General features: G+C 35.5%; 1 protein-coding gene across 2 annotated transcripts in view; it reads right to left on the bottom strand.

The window, feature by feature from the left end:
• Nucleotides 1–11,010: 11,010 nt before the first annotated feature.
• The window catches only part of LOC137640185 (ubiquitin carboxyl-terminal hydrolase MINDY-1-like), a 114,688-nt gene continuing 98,730 nt past the window's right edge, over nucleotides 11,011–26,968 (bottom strand). Inside the window, exons 7-9 of one of the 2 annotated variants that reach the window (XM_068372712.1) lie at nucleotides 23,825–23,929; nucleotides 14,060–14,219; nucleotides 11,011–12,863 (exon numbers count right to left, since the gene is read on the bottom strand). In XM_068372712.1, the coding sequence (XP_068228813.1) occupies nucleotides 12,849–12,863; nucleotides 14,060–14,219; nucleotides 23,825–23,929 (280 nt within the window). In that variant the 3' untranslated portion in view covers nucleotides 11,011–12,848. The remainder of the gene's footprint in view (nucleotides 12,864–14,059; nucleotides 14,220–23,824; nucleotides 23,930–26,968) is intronic. The other variant, XM_068372713.1, reaches the window with a different exon arrangement.

Below are 26,968 nucleotides of genomic sequence, written 5' to 3' on the forward strand. Positions count from 1 at the left end.
TATATATATATATATATATATATATATATATATATATATATATATATATATATATATATATATATATATATATATATATATATATATATATATATATATATATATATATATATATATATATATATATATTATACTTAATTTAAAGGAGTTCGAATGCGAGAGTGAGAGATAGGAGAATGATTAGTAGTATGAATGAATCTTTTGCAAAAGTTGAGAATGTTTTTGATGAAATCGATGAACTGTTTATTCCTTGTCTTATCACATGTGAAAACTCTTTCATGAAGGCCCTACATATTGCATTTGTCTTATACATGGGAATTTAAGAGTATCACACTCGGTATTTCACGTTAGTTGTCACATTTACACTTATCTCTAAACACCCAGTTGCAGCCACATTCATCTTTGTTCATTTATGAATAAGTATTGACATTTATACATAAACCACTGATCAGTAAATCTTTCACTTTCAAGCTCGTCAGCTGCCAAACAAATTTTCGTACTATACACTGTGATTCAGTCTTATCTAGCATCATTAACTCCTCTTGGAATGGATGCCAGTTGATTTCTTTTCTAGTAAGATTTCCTCAAACACATTTTTCAAAGATTTTTAGTAGCTGCTTTATACTTTGTTGATAATCTACCAAATTGGGCCGCCATAAGTTCAACTTTAATGACCATGATCTCTTATTCACCAACATAACCAGATTGAAATTGGATGTTTGGTATTCTAAACTTAATATTGCAAGTTGTTAATAAGCACGATAGTTACCATACATATGTAAACTCTGATGTTACTCAAGGTTGTGAACTTGGTCCTTTACATTCTTAATTATATATATATATATATATATATATATATATATATATATATATATATATATATATATATAGCCTATACATATATACACACACACACACACACATATATATATATATATATATATATATATATATATATATATATATATATATATATATATATATATATATGTATGTAGTAGGTTGGCCAGGCCACCAGCCACCCGTTGAGATACTACCGTTAGAAAGTTATTGGGTCCTTTGACTGACCACACAGTATTAGCCTACATTGGATCCATCTCACTGGTTACGGTTCGTTTTACCTTTACCTATGCCTACATCGAATAGTCTGGTCTATTCTTTACATATTCTCCTCTGTCCTCATAACCTGACAAAACTTAGGTTACCAAACAATTCTTCTTCTCTCAAGAGGTTAATTACTGCACTGTAATTGTTCAGTGGCCACTTTCATCTTGCTAAGGGTAGAAGAGACTCTTCAGCTTTGGTAAGTAGCTTTTTTAAGAGAAGGCCACTCTGAATCAAACCACTGCTCTCTAGTCGTGGGTAGTGACATAACCTCTGTACCATGGTCCTCCAATGTCTTGAGTTAGCGTTCTCTTGCTTGAAGATACACTATTCTACCTTATTTCTCTTCCTTTGGTTTTGTTAAAGGTTTTATAGTTTACAAAGGAAATATTTATTTTAATGTTGTTACTGTTTTTAAAATATTTTATTTTTTCCTTTTTTTCCTTTCCTCACTGGGATATTTTCCCTGTTGGAACCCCTGGCCTTATAGCATCCTGCTTTCCCCACAAGGGTTGTAGCTTATCAAATAATAATATACTGTATATATATATATATATATATATATATATATATATATATATATATATATATATGTATATATATATATATATATATATATATATATATATATATGTATATATATATATATATATGCATATATATACATTTACATACATGCATATATTTACATACATTATACAAGTGTATATATATATATATATATATATATATATATATATATATATATATATATATATATATATATATAATTCCAGTTATGCTCAAGGGGAGCAGAGCAGTCATACTTTGGTGAGAGGTGGTCCCGCGAGGGGTAGGCTACACTCACAAACCACATTCTAACACAAATTGTAGAACCAGCATGTTGTAGTTAGGAAGGGTTCAATCTGTGTGTGCATATCTATCTAAATATTTGGATGTAATTGTTGATGGCTTGGGTATGTTAATATATATATACCATAAAGCCTACATGTCCCTTTCTGAGTAGGGATACCTTAAGGGGGTGAAAGGATTTGTGTATCCCCATGATCAGAAAAGCTCTACTAGTCAGGCCCATCCATACTAAGTTGTTTTGCTGTGAGCAATCAGACAAAAATCTCCCACCATCACCAATCCACAGTTGGACTGCGTGATGATGTTAACTGGCCAAACCCCGTCATGTCTGAGGCTTTTGTCCTGCAATGGACTAGAAACGACTGCATTTGTTATTGTACATTTGCAATATACATCATCATCATCTCGTCCTACGCCTATTGTTCATCAGCATGCTACATCAAAATCCAGACCAGGTTGGATTGGATAGAGTTTTGAATTGATGGCAAAAGGGTCAGCATTTGAGCGTGGCAAACCATTCAGTAGCCCTGTTTAACAACTCTTCCTCCAACAACTTTGCAGTATGAGGGAAAATTTAACAGGCTGAACAACAAGATAGATGCAAGCAAATAAGGAGACTAAAAAGCGAGTACGGCTGGGATGAGAAAGAGGTAGCTGTCAAGGCGTTTAAGCAATGCCAACACTGAAACACTTCAAAAACACAGACACTAACCCACTGTTCGATGTAGAAGGCAGTATTGTTGATAGTTTTATATTTCTGGACAGATTATCCCAGTCAATTCCAACATTTACCTATAAAACTCAAGCTAATGATATGGGTCACCAACTGTAAACATCATTTTTATCTTGGTAAGTTTAACTATGCAATATCACAGCAATGTCAAGAAAAAAAAAATCCCATATTTATTGTATATGACAACAAGGAATTATTGCCAATGATATAATATTCACCAAGTAATGGAAAAATTTAGTTACAAGATTTAAAATAAAAAAATATAAAAAAATTCCAATGGGTCTACGATTCCTTAAGATCAGCTGAATCTCAGCCTGATGTTTTGTACGTTAGAATAAATAAATTCAATTTGTTTATGCAACTGAATTGGCAAGGTACATTGATCAACTTCTTGAGACTTGAATTGCTGTGATTGGTATTAGCATAATTTGGTTCTTTTGATATTTTACTAGTATATTTATTATGCTCTACAAAAGTTCCTTTAGATTATTTTGCATTAGATAAATATACTTACTTCCAGGTATTAATTTTTTGATTATTTTGATTCCGTATAAAAATTTTCTATTGTATAGTAGTAGTACCGGTATTTGTAATATAAACGTGGTTTGCTTTCCTGTGGATTAGTGGATTAGCTGACGACTGCATGTGCATTACTTGATTCAATACCACTTTTGTGATCTCTGATCTGCTCGATAAAATTTCTATTTGTTTAAAACTTTATGCAGTATTTCATAAACTAATTTTTTCATGTCTGAAATATGAGTTACAGTGAACCCTCGTTTATCGCGGTAGATAGGTTCCAGTCGCGGCTGCGATAGGTGAAAATCCGCGAAGTAGTGACACCATATTTACCTATTTATTCAACAGGTATATTCAGACTTTTAAAACCTTCCCTTGTACGTAGTACTGTTAACAAACTACCCTTTAATGTACAGAACACTTAATGCATGTACTACAGTACCCTAAACTAAAACAGGCACAAATATTAAAGGTGATTTTATATCATGCATTTCCTAAACATGCTAAAAAGCACGATAAAAAATGGCAACCAATGTTTTGTTTACATTTATCTCTGATCATAATGTAGAAACAAACTGGAGGTAGAGCTTTGCTTATTACCCAGACATATTTCCCATACTTTTCCCTTAGAAGTACATCACATCTTCCTACTTTAGATATATATATATATATATATATATATATATATATATATATATATATATATATATATATATATATATACATATATACATATATATATATATATATATATATATATATATATATATATATGTGTGTGTGTGTGTATATATATATATATATATATATATATATATATATATATATATATATATATATATATATATATTTATATGTATACACATATACATACCTACATATATACATAAATACATGCATACATATATATATATATATATATATATATATATATATATATATATATATATATATATATATATATATATATATATATATACTGTATATATATGGGTTATGGAAAAAATCCGCGAAGTGGTGAATCCGCGATGGTCGAACCGGGAAGTAGCGAGGGTTCACTGTACACCTAAAAAATCTCGACATGATTTAAAATATTTAGTGACCAATCATATAAGTGAAAAGTTTTAGTTGCACAAAAGGGTGACTGTCTTCTTATCATAACTCATTTAAATGAAGTGTTTTGCATTTCACTTTGCACAAACACGTTTTATTTTGGAATTTTACATACTCAAAAAATCCTACCACGAAATTTTCCCCCAATAATATATCAGCAAGAGTTCACATGTCATCAATAGTACATTTCTCTTGATAGTTCTATTTTATCTGTTGACAGGATTACATATGGGTCAATGTCAATTTCAAATACTATATTTTAGTTGTTAGAAGGATTTGGCATGATGATATCTTTGGAATGTTTTAGATTACTGTATCCCAATTTATTTTGGTGCCTCTGGTTGTCTTTCTTAGACGACTGGTGAAATCTAACCAAGAACCTTTGTGTCAATAGGTGTAGGAGGAGATGATGAATATGGTTGTCTTTCTATCAATATTTCCTTATATGTATTTTGAATGACAACAATGTGAAAATACTGTAGTTATTTGATTAACAATGTGAAAATACTGTAGTTATTTGATTATGTTCAAATCCTCCTTATTTACTTGAAGTCACACAACAGGTCAAGGGTACTGGTATATCTATTTTTTTCAGGAGGGGAGAGGATTAGTGGCATTGTATGGACAAGAAGCAGTACTCGAGGTAAAATAAGAACATTATCATTAACGAACTTGGAAAAAGTTAAGACTACATCGACAACAGCCACAATAGGACCTAAAGCCCAACAATATCGATAGGTATACAAGGATTCTTCAAGATGTTTAGCAAATATCGAATTAATACACTAATGAGCTGCCACTAAAACTTTCCGAAGAAAGACTTCTGTAAAAATGAAGATAACATAGCTCTACTAATATTATGAACCTTAACCTTTTAGGTTCTTTTATTAAATCTGGATCCAATTCTTAACAAGCTTCCAAACAATACTGAATGGCTCTTACCTGAAAAAATACTCACAACCATGAAATACTAGCAACCATTTCCGAAGAGGGGATGAGATAAAAATTGCAGCAAACTTAAGTCTTAAAAACAGCAAATTTTAGTAATACATAATTTTTCAAACTACAGTATACAAACCTGATTCCTTTAAAATAGGAATACTTTAGCTCTCGCTCACCTGGCTAGAAGAAAATGCATCATGTACAGTGGAGAAGGAGTGTGAGGGAGAAGGGGATTAGGCCAATCTCCCACTAGGGTCAACTCTATTCTTGGGGTTTGCTGAGAGGACGAGATGGCCAGTAAACCTTAAAAGGACTCGGGTTTGTAGTTAGGAAAAATAGAAATAACTTTAAATCTGTGATTTGTTTCGATAAGAATACAAAGCCTCGGTTTTCTCTGAGTGGCAACACATGCTTGAGGCACAGTAGGAGGGAATGAAAAAGTAGAGAAGAGGAGAAATACTCGTTCTATAAAACATCCCCCCTATCGTCGGTATTGAGTTAGAGTGATCCTAACCCACACTAAATTACTTGTTGGCCAACAACTACCAGGCCTAAGGAGAACATTTCCATCATAGGTCACAAGCTGTGTACATGGATTTTTGCTTCTATACACGTCTTTAACACCTACCAAAGTATAAGGTCATTCCCATCCCATGTATCTTCGTTTAGCTAGAACGAGATGATATCCCAACTGACTTTCTTCATTTTAACCCCCTGTGGCTACAAACAGGTTCTGTACAGATGGTCTGCAGTGTGATGTTCATTTTAGGTAATTCGTGATGATCTTGACTAGCCACAGTAGGTTTTCCTGGGAATTGGAAACAAAACTGTTTCATCCCTTACTCTAGGGTTCTGCGTTTTGGCCACAAATTCCAGGACAAACCTAAAGGTCAACTCTTCCAACCTTCGGAGTGCGAGGCCAGGTAGAAGATCCCGTATAGTTCACCAACTCGCTTGGCCGATGCTAGTGCCACGAGGGTTAGGTCTCTGTCTGATGCTTTCTTCAAGGGCTTGAAGAGAAATTTCCTGGAAAAACAATAGGAGATTTCTGACGTCCCATTCTAGTAATCGTACCTGTCTGGGTGGGCAAGATAGTTCAAATTCCTTATGTGCATGTAGATGACTCTGGAGGCTACCAGGTCGAGACCCTTAAGCTGGGAGACCTGACCTAGGGCAAGCTTGAAAGCTGGTACCAACAATCTCTTGTTCTTCCCAAGGAACATCAGGAAGTCCACTATGTCACACATGGAGGACAAGACAGGAATGATGACCTTACCCCTACACCATGCAAAGAAGAATGCTCACTTGGCTGGGTAGACTTCTGTGGAGGATTTACTAAGGTAGCCTGACATTTCTCTCATGGTCCCACTCAAAAATCCCTTCTTTCCAAGGAGAAACTGTGTAGTCTCCAACCATGGATATGGGGAGGGGATATCATATGTTACCTTTTCACGTGGGGTTGACAGAGCAGGTCTGGTCTCACGGCCAATCCTCAAGGATCATCCACGAGAAGGGTGACTAGGTCCGGGTACCACTATGTGAGGCCATTTTGGTGCCACTAAGGTTAACAGAAGGGGGGAGAAACGAGTACGTATTCGTCCTGCCCCAGGGGTACTGGAAAGTGTCCTCCTATAATGCCATCAGGTCTGGAACTGGTGAGCAATACTATTGCTATTACTTGCTAAGCTACAATCCTAGTTGGAAAAGCATAATGCTATAAGCTCGAGGGCTCCAAAAGGGAAAATAGCCCAGTGAGGAAAGGAAATAAGGAAATTACAAGAGAAATAATTAAAAATTAAAATAAAATATTTCAAGAACAGCACCATCATCAACACAAATCTTCCACATATAAACTATAAAATTTTTAAAAAACAAGAGGAAGAGAAATAACATAGAATAGTGTGAATAAGTGTACCCTCAAGCAAGAGAACTCTACCCTAAGACAGTGAAAGACCATGGTACAGAGGCTGTGGCACTATCCAAGACCACAAAACAATGGTTTGATTTTGGAGTGCCCTTCTCCAAGAAGAGCTGCTTACCATAACTAAAGAATCTCTTTTACCCTTACCAAGAGGAAAGTAGCCGCTGAACAATTATACGTAGTGCAGTAGTTAACCCCTTGAGCGAGGAAGAATTGTTTGGTAATCTCAATGTTGTCAGGTGTATGAGAACACAGAAGGATGTGGATAGAATAGGCCAAACTATTCTGTGTATGTGTAGGCATAAGGATAATAAGCCGTAACCGGAGAAAAGGACCCAATGTACAGTAGTACTATCTGGCTAGTCAAAGGACCCAATAACTCTCTAGTTACGAGTGGCTGATGCCCTGCCCAACCTACTACCAATAAACAAGCAGCTATGACATCCTGCTTCCCGGAACAATCCTCGCAGTTACTTACTCTGTTGGATTGTCCCTGAGTGAGAGACTGTTGCCAAGGCACACTAGATGCAGGACACCAATCTCCCTTGATTGTTGATGTAAGCAACGACCATGATGTCACTCATCAACCCCGACTAGGGCTGACCTGCTCTCTTAATTGATCGTGATCATCCTGAGAGAGGGATCCATAATTAACCATTGAGTCTTTAGACATCATTATACCAACTTTCCGTGGGGGACTAGTCTCCAACGAAGATAGGTGCCCCAGTCATCATCATCCTACACCTATTGACGCAAAGGGCCACGGTTATATTTTGCCAGTGGTCTCTATCTTAAGCTTTTAAATCAATACTTCCTCAGTAACCTCTGCCATTGATTGGCCAGAAGGGCTGAATGTTCAAGGAAAGGAGCCACCATCTGCCGAAGCTGTGACAGTTTCGTCCAATGGGAATGCCCTTGGCCACCAATAAATCCAGCCTCATTCCCAGATGCACCATTTTCTGAGTAGGAATGAATTGCGATTTCTTCCAATTCTTGATGATCCCCAGTTCAGTACAGAACCGCAGGAGTTCATCTCTTTGCTGGGCCAAAACTTCCTTTGAGGAAGAAAAGATTAGCCAGTCATCTAGATAGCTTATAAATCTCATACCTCAGGAGCAACATCACGCTGATTCCTACGCAAAAACTCGCGGGAATATGTTCGGTGCAGTTGAGAGGCCGAAGCAGAAGGTTTTGAACTATATAACCATCTCTCCCGCTCAGAACCAAAACAAACTTCCTGCTTAGAGGGTGAATGGTATCTGGAAATTAACAACCTTCAAGTCGAGTGACAGCATGAAGTCCTTTCGTCTTCCTCTGGTGGGAAGAGAGTGCGAGTCGATGTGCGTGGGGTGTTTCTCAGCTCCAGTGCCTCCATGTTCCCCAGCCTCTCTACGTGGAATTTTCCTACCACCAAGACCAATCTCCTCAAAACTCAACTTGCCCACACATTAAGGCTATACAGTAGTATGTACCAGATCCACATACCTCTTCATGATCTCTGATTTAATAAGGTCTTTCTTGGTTGCAAAGGGACAGACTACTCCGGCCAATCGGTTGAGCCAGGTGGTGACATGGATAGTTGCCGAAGCTGCTGCTTCCATGGCTGCCATTTCTGTTGCTGTGAAGGAGGCGAGTTCTTGCGCGAGTCTTTCTACTATCGGGAGATAGATTGGCGCTCCTTGTTATGCCCTGGAAAGAGGTCTGGGCTCACACTCGCCTCCTTTGTGGAGACTAGAGCGTTGCTCTGGAGTGCACTCCTTCCTAATAGGAGGGGAAGAGGGGCAGTGGGAAATTAGCTTTCTTTCCCTCTTTGAAGAGCAGAAAATCTGCATTTAAGAGCATCAGAGTGGGGAACAATAGCATACTCTCTCCATCTCTCTGATCCATTGTTCTACATTCCTCTTTGGCGATCACAAGGGTAGCCTGGCTTGGAACGCTAAGCATACCCTAGGTGGCGCATAAGGTAGGCTGGCATGCAACTACATGGCGAGTAGGATAACCTGGACCTCTTCCTCTTGGGTACTAGGTATTTGGAGAGCACAGAAAATCTGGATGCCAATCTGATTCGCCTGAGAAACTCAATCGTAATTGCCTTCCTTTCCTTTAAGCTGTAAACGACACGGGGTCCAGACATATTCTGTCTTCCTCCTTTCCACCAGACACACAGACACCTTCTTTGCATTCTTCATAGGAAATTTAGCTCTAAGGACACCAACACCAAAGCCCAAAGAGGTGGGCCTAGGCAATAAAGGGAACAGGAGTCCCATCTGTTGGGCCTCTCGATGATGAGAACAGGTCCTTGCACCGAAGCGGTTTCCTCTTCTGGTCCGCCAGCCCCAATGATGCCCAAAAACATCTCCCAAGTCAGGGAGCCTTTAAGGCCGAACAAGGACCACACCCATTTGGAAGCGAGAAAGTGATCACCTGAGAACAAAGTGAGGGTCCTACCACCGACAGAAACCTGTGGGTTACCTCAACACCAACGCAGACCCGCGTGTTACCTCAACACCAACGCAGGTTCGCGGGTTACCGCAACACCAACACAGACCCGTGGGTTACCGTAACTTGTGCTCCTTGCGCTGGTACGTAGGGGGTAGCATCCACACAAAAACCTCCTACCCAGAGTTGCCCTGGGAGATACACACATGGATACCTAACTTGGAGACAAAGGGACAGGTTCGACATCCTCTGCTACAAGGATGACATCTTAAAAGGCGAGCGATCCTTCTTCGATTTATTCTTCCTTTTCCTACCATACCATGTCCATTGTTCCTCTGGCCAATCCTTACATTCTGGGCAGGTTGATGATTGGGAACACTTCTGGCCCCTGCATGGGGAATAAGTCAAATGGGGTTAAACCTCGTGGCAACTCATGAAAATGCCACACCGTTGATCGTCATGGCCAGGACAATTATTCATCTCATGTGGACATTCCATTTCAGTATGATCATGCAGACTGACAACTGAAACACATGAAAACACACCCACACAAAGGAAAAACACAAAAGGTCAACTCGGGTCCAAGGAGTGGCTAAATTAATTGATGCCAACAAATCTTTAAAACAGCCAGTTGACGTCACTGGGAGTACATCTGTACTCTCCAATGGCTGAAAACAAAGCGGCTACTCAGTGTTCTGGCAAGGGGTTGAGGTTTCCCAACCACCATCTACCAAGATCTTGTTATAAATTTTAACAGCTGAGTTCCATCTATGTAAGAACAAATATGTTGAAAGAAATTAAATATATCTTATCAAAATATACACTCTTGCCTTTCTCTTTATTTAAAGAGTACAAATAGTTACTTATCTTTTGTAACTAACTATCCTTTACATAAAAAACATGAAAGAAAAATAAGAACTAGTTAATTGTGAAAGACTTTAAAAATTTCATTTCATAGGTTTTGTAGTTTCTAAAATTATTTACATTTTTTCAGACTTGTCTGAACTTTGGTAAAAATAACCTAGAAACCATTTAAATACAGGAACTGTATATACAAATACTGCTTTAATAAAACTTATAACCTTAAGAGTCCCTCCTATTGGATTAAAAGTGGTTTCTTCAATCAATAGTTCTGAGTGAAGGGATTTAACATATGTCTATCTATAATTACCTTTTGTTTGCTAGAGAACCATTATATACCTGTACTTCCTTTACTAAAAAAAAAAAATTGTTACTTTTGAATTTATATTCTTCCATTTTCAATCATGAACAGATCATTATTCCTTTATGTACAATGCGGAAAATTTAGTAATTACAAATAATTATTCATGTTTAATCCAATACTTGAAACCTTATAGAGCCTTTAATTTTTTATTATACTAAACAATAACTTCACTCTTTTATTCATATAAAATCAAAGTCCTACAAACACTCTGTTCAAAATCCCTTCATTACTTGAATACAGTAAATCAAAACTTGCTCCATTTACAAAGATGTTCTTTCCCTTCCATGAAGACATACAAATCAAAACATTCAATAGCTTATTTGTCTGCATTAATGAGTTACCCAATTAAATCTTCACAAAGCCAATCTTGAAGTCAAAATTTAACTTACACTGAAACACTTCTGTAGTTTATTTGCTTACATCAATGTGCAACAAGTTGACTACATTTTTCCTGCCATGATTCCTACATCATCATTATTTACATTTTCACATACACACCTAAATTCTCTCTCAACAACTAACAAGATTTCACTCATACCCCATCATTGCTTAATATATTAGATATCTGCAGTTGCCATTCTCTTCAAGAGAAATATTCAGTCTCTAATTTATTCACAAAACAACATTGATCCACAATACTGATTTTCAAAAGTGCAACTTTAAGTAAGAATAATAGTTATGTGGTTACAATTACCAATTATACTCCAGGAACTGATTAATAAACCTAAATCCAGTGTAGTAACAGCCAGTGAAATTCACTGAACCCTGATTGCGATAAATTCCAACATTTAGTTAGAATAGAAAGACTGCTCAATAAGGCATAAAATACAGTAACTCAAAATAGTCTATTATATGACAGACAGGACTAGGTCATTGTGTAAACTAAATTCCTTGAACAAATCTTAGGTTAACCTCAAAACCACAGAAAAGTTTCTGGGCATCAGTTGCCTAATTTTCATGAGCTAGGACCACATTTAAACCTAAATCTGTGGGTTGAAAACAAGTAACAGCTATTGCCATGAATCACTTTCTTTAAACATATCAGTATCACAAAATCATCCCAAATCTTTACATCAACAGCTGACAGTAAAAGAATTCTTCTAGTGTCTATGAGCACCAGTCCAAGAGTGAATGTCTGAGCAATTGCCATTGTAACGTAACACAGCACCAGTGAAAGTGACATTCTGAATTATGATGAAAAGATAATGTAAACAACTGCAGATAAACAAAGATGCCATTTGTACAGTTACTTTACACTATTTCAGATTACTATTTTCACTGATACAGAGGGAAAATTTAAAAATCACAGTTTACATTACATGGTACCAAAAACACCTTTATGTATACTCTATATTCACTTTAACCCACCATTTACGTTGAAAATACACGTACAGTATTGAAAAATATTTCCTTGTGAACTACCATAACATCATCAACAGTTTCTTAGACTGGTATGCATGAAGATTTTCTTGTGTGCTGCAAGTGTTACATATTTAAAGACCAAATGGTGATCATGTATGCCCAGCTAAACTACTTAAGGTATAAACAAAAATCTAGATAAATTCCTGTGTTGTGTCACTTTAGAAATATGATAAATAAAATTCTATATTATAAAATGAATCATACACTATAAGTTCTGTTTTATATAAATGTTTATACATATACATATATACCTGTATACATACTGTACTGTACATATACTTATATATACAGTATATATATACACACACTCAACTATATACACTGATTCCCTGCTTATATTCAAACCACACTTAATTCATAATCTGTAACACACAAAATATAAGACAAGCACATGATAAAAGGTGTGTGTGAGTGTGCATTAATGTGCAAATTCAATAACCATAGTTTCATTATTCTCAAAAAGCACAAGAAAAATTACATATTTTAAAAAAAATTCATCAATATACACATTAACAAAAATACTTTGTTACTTGTATCATCTACAATTTCCTTGGAGAGGTAAAAGCTTCCACAGAGCCTCAAAGGATGACACACTGCAAAGGAAAAAAAAATTGAGTAAAAATCACCATCATCATTTCCTCATAAATAACAGAACTTTTATATTCTCATTATTATTATTATTTTCATACCACAAATTCTCTGAGCTTTTCTGTACTATGAACATTCTGCTTGTATTCCAATAAAATTTATATTTTTCCTTATACCCTCATTCCCTGACTTTTTGTGCTTTCATATTGGTCCCTCCTTATTATGACTCCCTATTTTATTTACAGGGTTCACACTCAAATTTACTTTTGGCCCCTTTAGTGATATCTATTTGTTCCTGCAAACCCATTCCTATTCTGTGCCAACAGTTCTCCAGCTTCTCTATTCTAAAAAATCTTGGAAGTCTCTCCACTGTGCAAGTTTTGACCAAACATCACCAAGCAAAACAAGCTCATATTTCCATGTAATTTTTGTGTGAAGACATATTTTGTTTACTCTCCTAGGACCATCAACTTCTACTAGTTTTGCGAGATCCTATATGGTCTCAATTAAATCCCACAGGCAACAAGCACACCAAATTGGAACGGGACCTCTTACATGTTTCCAAGCTCATATGAACAAGGAAACTGTTCATCAAGCCCTGTATTGAATAAGCACAAAAATGTAAGAAATTTCTTAAATGAAATTGGTCTATCTCGGGTCACTGATATCTCGACAGCAACGTTACTTTTAATGACGATTTCTGCAACCAAAATATTCTATGAAACGAGTATTGATGAAGAAATCAACCATTAACATACTGACAGATATAAGTCTCTGGTTCCAGATCCACCTTATTTTAAAATAAAGTTGACTCCATAGTGCATCAGTTACCTCTGGTACCCACCCCCTAACCCAATATAAGGAACATCACTGCCAGGCTCCACTGTAATTGACTGTAGATCCATTTGTTCCTATGTGTATAAAAAATTTATGCCTTTAAAAAGAAGAATATCTTCAGCTGTTGTGTTGTGTGATTTTGTGCATTGTACCTTGGATGCTCACCCTTGATAGTAATTGTACTGTATACACTAACTAACCTTCCTATAAAATATTCTCAAGAGGCAATTACAAATTGAGTATGAGATCTCAAAGTAAGAATTACAGCATGCAATAGTCATAAATATCAGATCAAATGTTTATATTCTTATAGAGTAGTGATAACTTTCTATAACAAAACAAAAGGAAATTATACTATAAATACCTCCTTTTTCTTTTTTTCTTCATGTGCATTTGAAGGATTAGGAGTCTGGTACGCTGGAAGGGAAGAAGGTACAGTCTGCCGAGGATGACTTGCAGAGGCGGCCTCTGCTGCAGCAGCCAAACGATTTTCTTCTTCTTGGAGCTTTTGTGCTATTTCCTCGCTGAAAATACAATGTAAATTAAAATATGGTAAATTTTAAATTTGGAAAAGAGCAATGATTTATAAAATTAATAAAAAACAGCTTAGTCAAAAACCAACCAGAATAATAGTGTTGTAAGGTACACAGGTTTATCAATCAAGACTTTATAAATAAATTCTTCTAAAATATGAAACAAAAATAATGCTTAAAAAATTTAGACAAATATTTAATTCTAAGAAAAACTTGTTTCACAACTACATCAACACCAGTGAGTATACAGCACTATACTCTAAAATCTCAAACGCTGCCCCTACCTGAAAAAAAGGTATTTTAGTACTGTATTTAAAAACCACTACAGACATAAAAAATTACAGAAGTTAGAATACTGACAAGAATCCAATACCCTTCTATCCATTTCTGATGTGACATTTCAACAAACACATTTTCCCCCATTTGATGGAAATTCAGTATGACAACAAAGGAAAAAAACTTAAGCCTCTGCTCTTGATATGAAGTGCATTTCAAATTCATCCATTGTGATAGAACGTATGACACTTAGTAACAGTCTCATTAAAATCATTCAAAAGTCTTCAACAGAAAAATAAACTAAAATATAACATTCATCTACCATTTCGGGAAGCACAATATTGCTAATCTGAAAATAATGACAAATACTATAATAATAGAAAATTAATTGTAATTATAATAATTATAAAAAAAATTGTTAAAACTGCAATGGAATGATTCCTTCAGGACAGACCTTGGAAATTAAAAATGGTGACCTGGTTAAACTACCTTAGACTTATACTATACTTTTAACAATACATTATGTATAGTCAAACACATATATGAATAAATGTATTGTGCACTTGTATATACACAGAGAAGTCCCATTCTACTTCCTAACTAACAGATTCTTATCCCTTGATAACTGGTACATAAAAACAAAATTCTTTATGGGCTTATTTTCAAAATATTTCATTCCATTCTCCCTATCAAAACAATCTGTCACATAAAATGTGCCTAACTACTGTATTAGAACTGTACTGCATTCCTGTAGGGAATTCTAAAATGAAGAGCCAAAAATGTCTCACCAAAGTGAAGACAAGTCATAATTACAGAGCTCCAAGTTACTTTACTTTTAAAATGAGCATCATAATTGAAGGTTATATCTAGTTTTTCAGGTAAAACACTGCATGTTGTTTGCTGTCACCTATTCCACATCGATAACTTTCACACAAAGGAAAATCAGCAGCAGGAAAGGATATATTTCATCTGGTTAACAATGCCAAAAATTTGGCTGCTCTACCTTCATATTTTCCTTTATTACATCCACATGCAGAAATCAAGCATTTAAACAAACATTTGCAATCACAGTAGTCCTCATTTCATTGTTTAGGAAAAGTTTTAGGTCAGAACATTTTTAATCTGGAATGGTACTTAATGAATTGCCTACAATTACGAATTATTGCAAACCAAAAAAAAGGCATTATTACGAGATAAAACTTATACTAGGTGATTTGAATCATAAGGCTCAATAACAGGTAATAATAAGACAACTTGAGCACTGGATAAATTGCACTTTAAGTTTTTCAATTGATGTTCATAATGGTTCTTGCTTCAATACTTTCCTACTCTTAGTCAATGCCTTCAGTCTATCTCCTCTATTCATACATTTTCAAAACATGATCTACTATTAACTGAAATATTCCCAACAACCAGTCACTTATTCCAGGTTTCATTTGAATAGCCCTAATGTCATGACACAGTTTTCCTGTCTTCAGTCAAACTTTGTACCTTGATCTATATAGAATTCTATTTTGGTCATAGCCCATTGCACTTATGAGCTTTGTTATCCATTGAATTTGTGACTCTCAGTGATAGTTTACGACTAATTTTTGTCTTTTGATCACTGTTCAGGTTTGCAAGAAATTTTTCAGGTTGTGTAGGTTTAGTGCTGTTTAGATATGCTACCTATTTGTCCTTCAATATGCCTTAAAATATTTGCCAAGGTCTCCCTGGAAGTAGTTACAACTTTTCATAGTTTCCTTCGTTTAAGAACCACATCAGTGTTCCTCATAATAGTGTGAAAAATGCTCCTCACAGAAGAAATTCATATTCAAATTTTATCATTATACTCTAAAACCCAAGACATACTTGAAAAATATCTGATCAACTTTCCCATATGATTAAGTTTAATTTGCATTCTCATTAACAATTAACAAAATTTCTAAATCAGAGGCATGAAATTTACTCTGTTCCCCATGAATCAATTACAGTATCTCCATTTTCCTTGTCAGTATCCATTTCTCTTCTGAAGAGAGTAGTAGAGTTGTTATGCATGTATCATAGGTTCTCTTGTTGGATATGTTACTTTTATTTAGGAAGAGTTCCATAATCATCTTCCAGTCTATCAAAACTGCTGCTCCTTTGTCTTTTACATCCTCTCAATATCTGTATTAGTCAAGTGTATCCCAATTTTCAACCTCTTTCGAGACTTGCCAGTGTACCTTAACAGTGCTTGAAAGCCCTTGTTCATATTAGCTCCTTATTCTTGCTAGGCATTGAAAATTTCCTACTCCCTGTATATTTCGATCATGAGCATCAAATGACATTTATTATATTCGGTCGACAGAACCGAGTTCAATCACATATTGTCCCCATAGCATCTAATATGAACACTTTTGGACTATTTTTCCTTCACTAATAATACCCCTGTATTCCACACTTCCACTTTTTAAACAGATTAGAGTAGAATACAGTGCTTTTAATGTAATCTATATTTATATATGATTTTATTCAGTATTTTAGGCATTGCAATAAGGAAGTAAGTATTTTTTTTAAAAATCATTGTTCAAGATACCATACATTATTGTTCTCATGCAAGAAGAACTGAGAGACAAAAAAAAGAGAGAGAATTATGGAATGTACAGTTCTTTTTTCAATCTACTGTACAAAAAATTCCTATACATAAAATTTATTGTATAGTATAATTCTTTTAGTTCCACACAAAATGAAGCTCTGCAGTAGTAAATACAGACAGTGGTTAATACAATGTATATTATATATGATAACAAGAGGGAAAATGCATCAAAGTTTCTTTATACAAATTGCAATCTACATACAGTATACAGGACAGGTACTATAAATGTACCAAAATACCAGTCTATTAAATTTTGTCATGAAATTAATTATACAACTTGGGAGAAAATCCCATGACTATTACAAGATAAAAGACACCATAGAGAAAAACCAAATTCAGCAATTAGAAATTGACATAGTTGAGAATTTCGATGGTGCCGGGACAAGAATGCAAATAGAACTGGCATAAAAGAAAGAGGTAAAAACACTGAAACTGGAGCCCCAAGGTCCTCCCTACAAGGATACATGGTAAAGTAATGACACTGATGCCTCTACTGCCTAGTCTTAAAAGCACTTAAGAGGTCATGCATAATATAGAGATTTTATGCAAGCAGAGCTTGACAGATGTATTAATAAAATTGTATTTGTGTGGTAATGAGGCCATTAAGATCACTTGGATGGTACACTTTGGTAAAAAAAAAATCTACTGTACCTGTACTGCAAATTTCCATGCAATACAATAATACAGTAGGTATATTAACAGTAAATTAGGGCATCAATTAACATAAAAGAAAGCCAGATGTAGATGATGTACATCCACTTCAAGACCATCATGAGGAAAAGCATATATAAAGTATAAAAATCTGCAAAGCAGTATTTTGGACAAGCCCTGGCATGTTCACATGGCCTGAAAAAGCAACAGTTATCTCCAACTCTATGACTTGAAATCTCACATTTTTAACATTCCTTATATCCCCTAAATCCTTCTAAGCACAAAAACACTTGATAAAATGATGCCTCCACTTGTTATCCACCTAGATTATTCATTTATAAATATATGTACTCTTCCGCTAAGTCTAACTTCTGAAAGAAAAACAGATTGAAAAAGAGATCCTATTCCTGAAATAATAAAATCATACCATAAATTTGGTTTAGCTCAAGCCAGGATAAAATCATTTCCTTTTCATAAAGCAAAACATCACACAAAAATGAAAAGCCCATAAAAGCAAAGTACAGTATTGTTGAAAACAAAGCAGTCTGAAATTAAATATTTAATGCTGTAAAGTAAGACAATTGATATTACTAGCAACAGGTGGAGGAAGGGGTAAATCAAACAAAAAAATTACCATCACCAAACAAAATCAATACAAACCTCAAAATAATGGAGTCTTAAACTGATGTTAATACATATGTCAGGAAGTCACATTGGCAAAGGATGCACTTATTTAAAAGAAAAAGAAAAAAAAAAAAGTATCGAGTTGAAAGAAAAAAAAAGTCCAGAACGTTTCTAATATCAGAGAGGAAGTTTCTCCTATAGGAGTGTCACTCAATAATATTATAAAAAAAAAAATTCTGAATGGATAACTTTACAAAGAAACCATTTGTATTCATGTTAACACAAAAAGCACTATACTGTAGAGGTACACAGACTAGTATAAAAAAAAAAGATTAAACATTATAAACTGATTAATAATGTTAACACTAGAAGATTTTCACAAAATATAAATATTAAGAACTTGAATGACTCCAATTTCTTTCAAATCTCCTATTGTTCAAGTAAATTTTTCATGACTTTCTGGGTAATTGCTGCTGACCATGCGCCTCCCACCATCTTCACCAATTTCATTTGCTGTAGTCTTGTTGCCCAACTGTCACTTGTAGAGGCCTGTGGGTGTTGCATTACTTGATCACCAGAGTCGTTTTCTTGTGCTGAGCGCAAACAATGAATTGTACTTGGATACCTTGCAGCTAACTCAGCCTACTCCTACTGCTTCCTCCTCCTACACCCTAATAGCCGTAACTGTGCTACCTCGTCCCCTCGTACATACTATGGTAGCTAATTCTCCACTGTCTTAGGTGTTACATATAGTTCCTTCAGCAAATGCTGCAGCCAGTACTATTATGATGATGCACATTGCGCATATCCCTCTCCTGAATAACGAGGCCTTCAACTCCAGTCCTCCTTTAAAGTTTATGGTCGTTTCTTGAACAGCAGGTGTCCATCCTGATCATTATGGGGTTTTGATGCCTCTACTGTCGTCACTAAGAATGCTCTGGTCACCTTGTCTGGTCCTATTACATCACTAATCCCTGAGGTCAACTGCTTCACAAAGGTCTGATTAAAGTGGGTTTTTGGAAGTGCTAGGACACTTTTTCATCAGAAAACGTTCTCAAAATATAGCTACGCCTCACAGGTTAACTTCCCTCTATTGGCAGAGCCTCCATCCTGTGCAATAGCCTCATACAGTATGAGCTGACCAATATCATGCTGAGAAAGATATTTCCCATTCTAGGACCTCTCTCTTGCAGGTCTTTAGCAACTTTGCATCGTCAACCCCTAAACTCTTCTTCATCAAGAAGTATTTTGATACGGAGTGGAGCAATATGCTCTTCTCTATGCCCAGCAAGGCACAAAACTTCAATCTCAGCAGGTCCTCAGTCTCATTTTTATTCTCTAAGTCACTTTACAGTTAGTTTAACTTGCCTTACAAACCAAGGGCTTACTCTGACCAGAAACCCAGGCCTTTCAATTCAGTTGTACTTATTCCAATTGAGGCTCACTTTTCTATTACAGAAGACAAAAGTACTCCGAGAAAAGACAATGTTTCTCCTTTCAGTCAGATGAAGATATTTCATGTCTAAGACTCCAGGCAAAGGGATATACCACTGATGATGCCATCCTTCCAACTTCTGCATCACATATTCCAGTGAGGGCTCATTTCCAGTCATTGAGCTTTTGGATGATTACAGAAACAGAAGAGGGTCCTTAGAGTTCTACACTACAAGTATCACTTCTTTCTTATGAACAGAGAGAGAGTCCCTCATCCAGTTCCTTCAACTCCATCAAAATCAACATGATGTTTCAATCTTTGGGTGAGGAGGTAAACTCCATTCTTGAGAAAGCCATGAAAGTGATATCTCTCCGGAGTTACCTAGGTTTTATAATTGTATCTTTGTTATCCTAAAAGCCTCAAGAGATTGAAAGTCGATTACAAAACTCAAGAAGCTAAATACCATTTCTTAAATAATGGTATTTCAATAGCTTATGAGATATGATCCATCACGTAGGGCAATTTTCTGGACAAGAAGGATATTTTTATATTCTGATCCCTCCATTTTTTTATAAAATTATTCTCCATCCAATAAGGAACACTACATCAGTTGTTACCCTGCCTGTAGACTGCACCTCTAATATGAATTTCCTGGCCTGAGCACAAAGTTGGGATACATCTTTGCCACTACTTGAAGAATGTCACGTAACTCATCTAAGGAAAAAATGCTTTCTCACATGGCTATTCTCCTCAGGCTATGTCACTCCTTGGGTCTATTAGTGAATTGGAGTTCAACCTTAACCCTTCAAAACAAAGAGGTATTTATTTACACTCACCAGGAATGAATTTTTCCTTCAAATAAAAGCATGTGTCCAATTGTATGGTGGGATTTATGAATTCTGTCCCAGCACTGGGGCTTTGGAAAGCCATTCAGCCTTCATGTGCAATTGGAAAAACCCTGAGGTTGCAGTATGAAGGAAAAGCTATGAGGTTGAACAGCAATAGTGAAGAAAGGAAGCAGGAATGAAGAAAGCCTATACTAGATAAATAAAAATTGAATGCATCCAGGCCTTGAAAGGACCCAATAGGCGATGCCAACAGTGTACTGTTCAAGGTGTACTGATGGCACTACCCCACTAAGGGGGTGTCCACCAGTTTTGTACCTGCTCCTGTCCAACAGCCAGGTCCTCGCAGTGTGGTGATAGCTGACGCAGTTTCCTCAGGGAAGTTAGTCTTCTACAGGTGTTTCCGGATTCGCCTTCTACAGCTATAATTGAGATTTTGTTGGAAAATTTTTCTAGTTCTTCTAGATACAAAGGTTCATACGTTTATAGATGCACTAGCTCAGGGGGTAAAGAACTAACTTCATATGCCTGGATTTCAAGGGTATTTTGCTATCATGGTAGAAGCACTGCCACAAAAGTATTTTTCTGAATCTAAAGGCTGCCTTCTTCAGTCTCCAAGAAATTATCAGAAAGGCAGAGCAAAGGGGTCATGTTTGTTACATATTGATAGTCACACATCTCAAAGACCAAAGAGGAGAATAGCACTATGATCATGCAAAAATTTGTCAAGCTTGAAAAGTGATCAACTCCCTAAACAGGAATTCCCAGATCCCCCAAAAAATTATTTCTCACAATAGATATACGTACTCCCTTAGCCTGTTTATCAAATCTTTCTACAACAGGTTTCTACTATACTTTTTACCTCGGCCAGACACAGCATTGTGGGACAGGGATGTGTGTTGCTATCAAAAGGAAATCTTTGATAGTAGACACTGCTCCTGTCTTGACCAAGCAAGAAAGATGCGTCCTTACCAAATGGAGGAAACTCCTAAAGCAACCCAACTTCCACAACACTGAAAGCTGTCTGGAGCAATTGCAGATGATCCAGAATAAACTCTTAAAATTCTTTACAAGTCACAAAGTTACAATTACAAAACTATGTAAAACCTCAACCACTAACTTTTACCCAAGAAAGCGTTTTAAGTTTTTTACGTGGTGTAATAAATGGGATATTCAAGCACACCACACTCAAGTTACTGCAACAGACAAGTTCATATTTCTAAAAGAAGTACCTCAGTTTATGAGTAACTCTTAATACAAGCAAATTGGTTTACAGGAATAGAAATTCAAATTGGCTTATAAGCATTATATTAGCCTGTGACTAAAAATTTACCTTACACTCAGTTTTTGTGGACAAGTACTGACGAGATTAGCCCAAAATCAGTCAGGTGGTGCTCATACGCCACACAAAGCAGTGGTCACACTGTGTTCATGTGATTTTTACCCCATTTTCCTGCCCTTTTAAAGAAAAGCCAAAAACAGTCTTCTCTACATAAGTTCCCTATCAAAACTGAATGTAAGTGTAATAAAAAGATGACCAAGTACCCATAAAGTATAGATTAAGTGATTCAGTTTGTGATAGTGAATGTCATTCAAGAAACAATAACCAACACTTTATCAGAAATGCTCTTGATAGAAGTAACCAATTCCTCCTCCTCCTCTCTTGTCTCTTTCACACCAGTCACATCTCTCCTCAAAGGTAATTTGAGTTAATTTGTCAATACTTTTTTCTTTTTGTGACTAATTAATTTGTATTAATTTCTGATGTTAAGGGTTATAATTAGGTCATTAAATTCCATTATAAACCTTTAAAAATTAGTGTACTATATATAAATATTTACATACTTGTGAAAGGTACTACTGTAGTGATGAACAATTGTCCTTATCTGCGATCCAAGGCTACAGAGAGCCTCTCTCTATTTTTAATTCTGCAGAGATTGAACTTGGGTGGTATTGATCCTTACAAACCACAACCATGTCACTTTGGACAGTTCATTCCTCAGAAAGGCTCTCAAGAGTACCTGCCTTCATGGCACAACCTGCTATCAAGTGCTTTTGTTACCTTTTATAGTCTCTTATTTACAAACTGGCCAACTTAAAAGCCACTGCTGATTATTTTTGAGAAAAAAAATTAAACATATATCTTAGAATCTTGCTTTCTTAGCAGAGGCCTGATCACTTATCTTTTCCCTCTCTCTACTTCCAGACATTTCGATTGATAATCCTTCCTCCATATATAATTATATAATTATTTAATTGATTCAGTTGATCTTTGACCATATTAAAGCAATGCTTTTATGGCACTTCAAACAAACCTTTCTATACAAACCACATCAATCAGATAATGAGTGCCCTACTTCCTACTCGTCACTCTTACCAGGAATATTTTAGACAACTAAAAAAACAAAAAATAACTGCAGCATCACATGCAGGTCTTGATATAAGCAGCAAAAACCTTAAAGTGGTATTAAATGATGATTGATGGGTTTGTACTGAAAATGTGTTTTCCTACAAACAAATTTGTTTTTGGAGTAATCAGGCACTAATGGCTATCCTAAAAAACTATGTTCAATATTTTCTACTTCCATGAACCACACAAAATATACCAATGGTAGAAGTAGTCTATGAATCCCAAAAGATTACCAATACTGCACACCATCATATCACATAGAAAAAGAAAATTAAATCAAAGTTTCAATAGTTTCAGCTAATTTCAATGTTTTATAAAATTTCCAAATTACAGTACAAATTTCAACTTATAGCAGGTAATGAAAATCATGTGCCAAACAACATTTCACGTAACAATGAAGACACTACAACAGAAACATTAATAGAATAAAAAGCAAAACTGCTTGAGGAAATTATGGAAACTACATGAATTTTTTTTCATACAAGAAGGATGGGTTGTAGAGTAAAATAATTTTTTTACATCAAGTATTTTACAATCAAGCAATAAAAGATAGTAGGGTAGGTAAAAAGTCATGTCATTTAAAAGATATAGCTTTACATACAATACGAAACATCTATGAATGGCTAAAAGTAATAAGAAATATTTGCGAGTCGAGTTTCTAGATATGACAAGCTTCACATCATGCAAGGTTAGAACAGATACCATTCCAAATAAAAACCACATGACATTATCACTCACTCTGTCATATTGTGAAGGCCAAGAGAATCCTTGAGACGTTCAAAACTTTGCTGCTGCCGTTGCTGGAGATCAACCTCATGCTGAAGCATTGCAGCTAGCTGCTGACTATAATATGTCTCAGTAATCATATCCAAGCAATTGCAGATAAAATTACCACTAACTTTATCAGGTTATCATCATCCACTCCATACCTTGCGAGTCCTTCTAGTAGTAAGGAACTTTTTTCCCATTAATTAAAAAAAACTTTTAGCATGATTTTTAACTTGGCATTATAATAAAAAACTTTAATGACAAGTAATGTATCACACCTTTAACTACTAAAGAGAGATACTGTAGCTGTATCTGCAATTCGGGCAAGATTAATTTTGCATATTTACAAAAACTTTCTTTCTTCTCATTATGATCCAATCTTTCATTACAAAAAAAAATTGAAATCTTTTCGTATATAAGATGTTCCATCAAGTTTTGTTTTGTAACGAATATTCAAGATAAGCTTTATCTAAAAGTTATTGCATTTGTTTAACACTAATATTAATCAGCAGTCTATGATAGCACATTTAGCATACACTCGTGTTTGGTTTATAAAATTAATAATTTTGTCCTTTTCTCCTTTAGCTTTGGAATTTAACAGTCCATTCCTAACAACACTGCTTTACGATGCAGAGTAAAATTTTTTTTCTAAAGTAAGTATAATGCTTGAACAAGTGTTTACAAAAATATAGTGCCTTCTATACTATATATTCCACTAAAGAAACTCATGACTTAATATTTAATTATGGAAATTCAAAAATAAAAGATAACCTTTCTTTAAATCACTAACTGATATGATAGAACCCAAAATTTAAACTTGTAAAACTTCATTAAAAGTCTAATCTTTCTTTTATGAACATATCCCATTCTTTCAGGCAACACAACTCAACTGTATAAAATGGTGGTCAATAATTATAACTCAAATAATTTGTTAAGTACAATGTAATTGTTAAAAAAATATTCAATATAAACCCAATCCTTTCAACAAACTTTAGTCTGTTTATGTCCGCAATATGCCTAGATGCTCTGATCCTTGGATAAATTAAAATTATTATATACTTTTCTCAGTAATTAAAACATGCACATCGGGATACCTCATTACATCATTAACAATCAAAAAATAAGTGTAGTTGGGAGGAGGTCACTAGGTTAAAAATAATGCCTCTTTGGATTATAAATTCAGACTTAGGTTGATGACATCCTATAGGGAAGGTGAAGGACCTTTAGATACCAGTAGGAGATTGTATAAATAAATTTACATATTAAGAAATCATAGCTCATGAGTAACAGGGGGTCAAGAATTAGACTTTAGCTCTGGCAAAAATTGATAATGTAGTCTTGGTGTATATGAATTTTAAATGGCAAGGATTTATGGATGCTGACCACTAGATCACTACTGTACGGTGCAACAGCTGGTGACAGCAGAATTCCAAGACCTGACAAACTTGCTAAATTGTTGATAATGTTCCCAAGCCCAAAACAGCAACTGAAGCCTGATCACAGATTGGATTCACAAGTTTGGGCTATACAACCAAGGCACTGGGGCCTGAGGCCATTCAACACACACATTACCCTATAAAGTAGGGATTAGAAGAGGTTCAACAGCAAGATGGAGGAAAGAAAATGAGAACAAAGGTAAATTAAAGACATGTAAAGAGGGCCGAAGGAATACTGCGGATTTAAGAAATATTAATAAAGAAACTACCGAGTAAAATTTCTTCAATAAAAAAGTAACTAAAGTAGTGGTCTACTGCCATGTGAAACCTGATAAAACTGTGAAGTCCAAATTTAACTTAAAAATTAAGATGTAAAAAGTGATCATATCTCACTAAAACTCTTGACATGAGCCCGCTTTTCTTCTGAGACACAATCATAAGTACTCTAGGTTACCTATCTGGGTAATGTTCTAAAAATGTTATTTTGATTATAAAATAAATTTTTGAATATACTTACCCGGTGATTATATAGCTGCAACTCTGTTGCTCGACAGACAACTCTACGGAAAAAACTCGCCAGCGATCGCTACACAGGTTGCGGGTGTGCCCAACAGCGCCATCTGTCGACCAGATACCCAGCTCTCAATGTAAACAAAGACTCAATTTTCTCCTCGTCCCACTGCGTCTCTATTGGGGAGGAAGGGAGGGTCATTTAATTTATAATCACCGGGTAAGTATATTCAAAAATTTATTTTATAATCAAAATAACATTTTTCAATATTTAACTTAGCCGGTGATTATATAGCTGATTCACACCCAGGATGGTGGGTAGAGACCAGTAATATATGTTTACACTTTTATGAGCTAAGAGTTTTTTATTTCATTTTAGAAGTTATCAAAATAACAAAAACAAAATAAATAGGTACCTGGTAAGGAAGTCGACTTGAACAATTACTCTGCCTTTTAAGTACGTCTTCCTTACGGAGCCTCGCGATCCTCTTAGGATGCTGATCGACCCCTAGGATCTGAAGTATCAAGGGTTGCAACCCATACAACAGGACCTCATCAAACCCCTAATCTAGGCGCTCTCAAGAAATGACTTTGACCACCCGCCAAATCAACCAGGATGCGAAAGGCTTCTTAGCCTTCCGGACAACCCAAAAAAACAACAATAAAAACATTTCAAGAGAAAGATTAAAAGGGTATGGAATTAGGGAATTGTAGTGGTTGAGCCCTCACCCACTACTGCACTCGCTGCTACGAATGGTCCCAGTGTGTAGCAGTCCTCGTAAAGAGACTGGACATCCTTTAGATAAAAAGACGCAAACACTGACTTGCTTTTCCAATAGGTTGCGTCCATTATACTTCGCAGAGATCTATTTTGCTTAAAGGCCACGGAAGTTGCGACAGCTCTAACTTCGTGTGTCCTCACCTTAAGCAATGCTTGGTCTTCCTCACTCAGATGTGAATGAGCTTCTCGTATTAACAGTCTGATAAAGTAGGATAAAGCATTCTTTGACATAGGCAAAGATGGTTTCTTAACTGAACACCATAAAGCTTCAGATTGGCCTCGTAAAGGTTTAGTTCGCTTTAAATAGAACTTAAGAGCTCTCACAGGGCATAAGACTCTTTCTAGTTCATTGCCTACATTATTCGATAAGCTGGGAATATCGAACGA

The sequence above is a fragment of the Palaemon carinicauda genome, chromosome 4 (genome assembly GCF_036898095.1).
Source record: "Palaemon carinicauda isolate YSFRI2023 chromosome 4, ASM3689809v2, whole genome shotgun sequence".
Taxonomy (NCBI): Eukaryota; Metazoa; Arthropoda; class Malacostraca; order Decapoda; family Palaemonidae; genus Palaemon; species Palaemon carinicauda.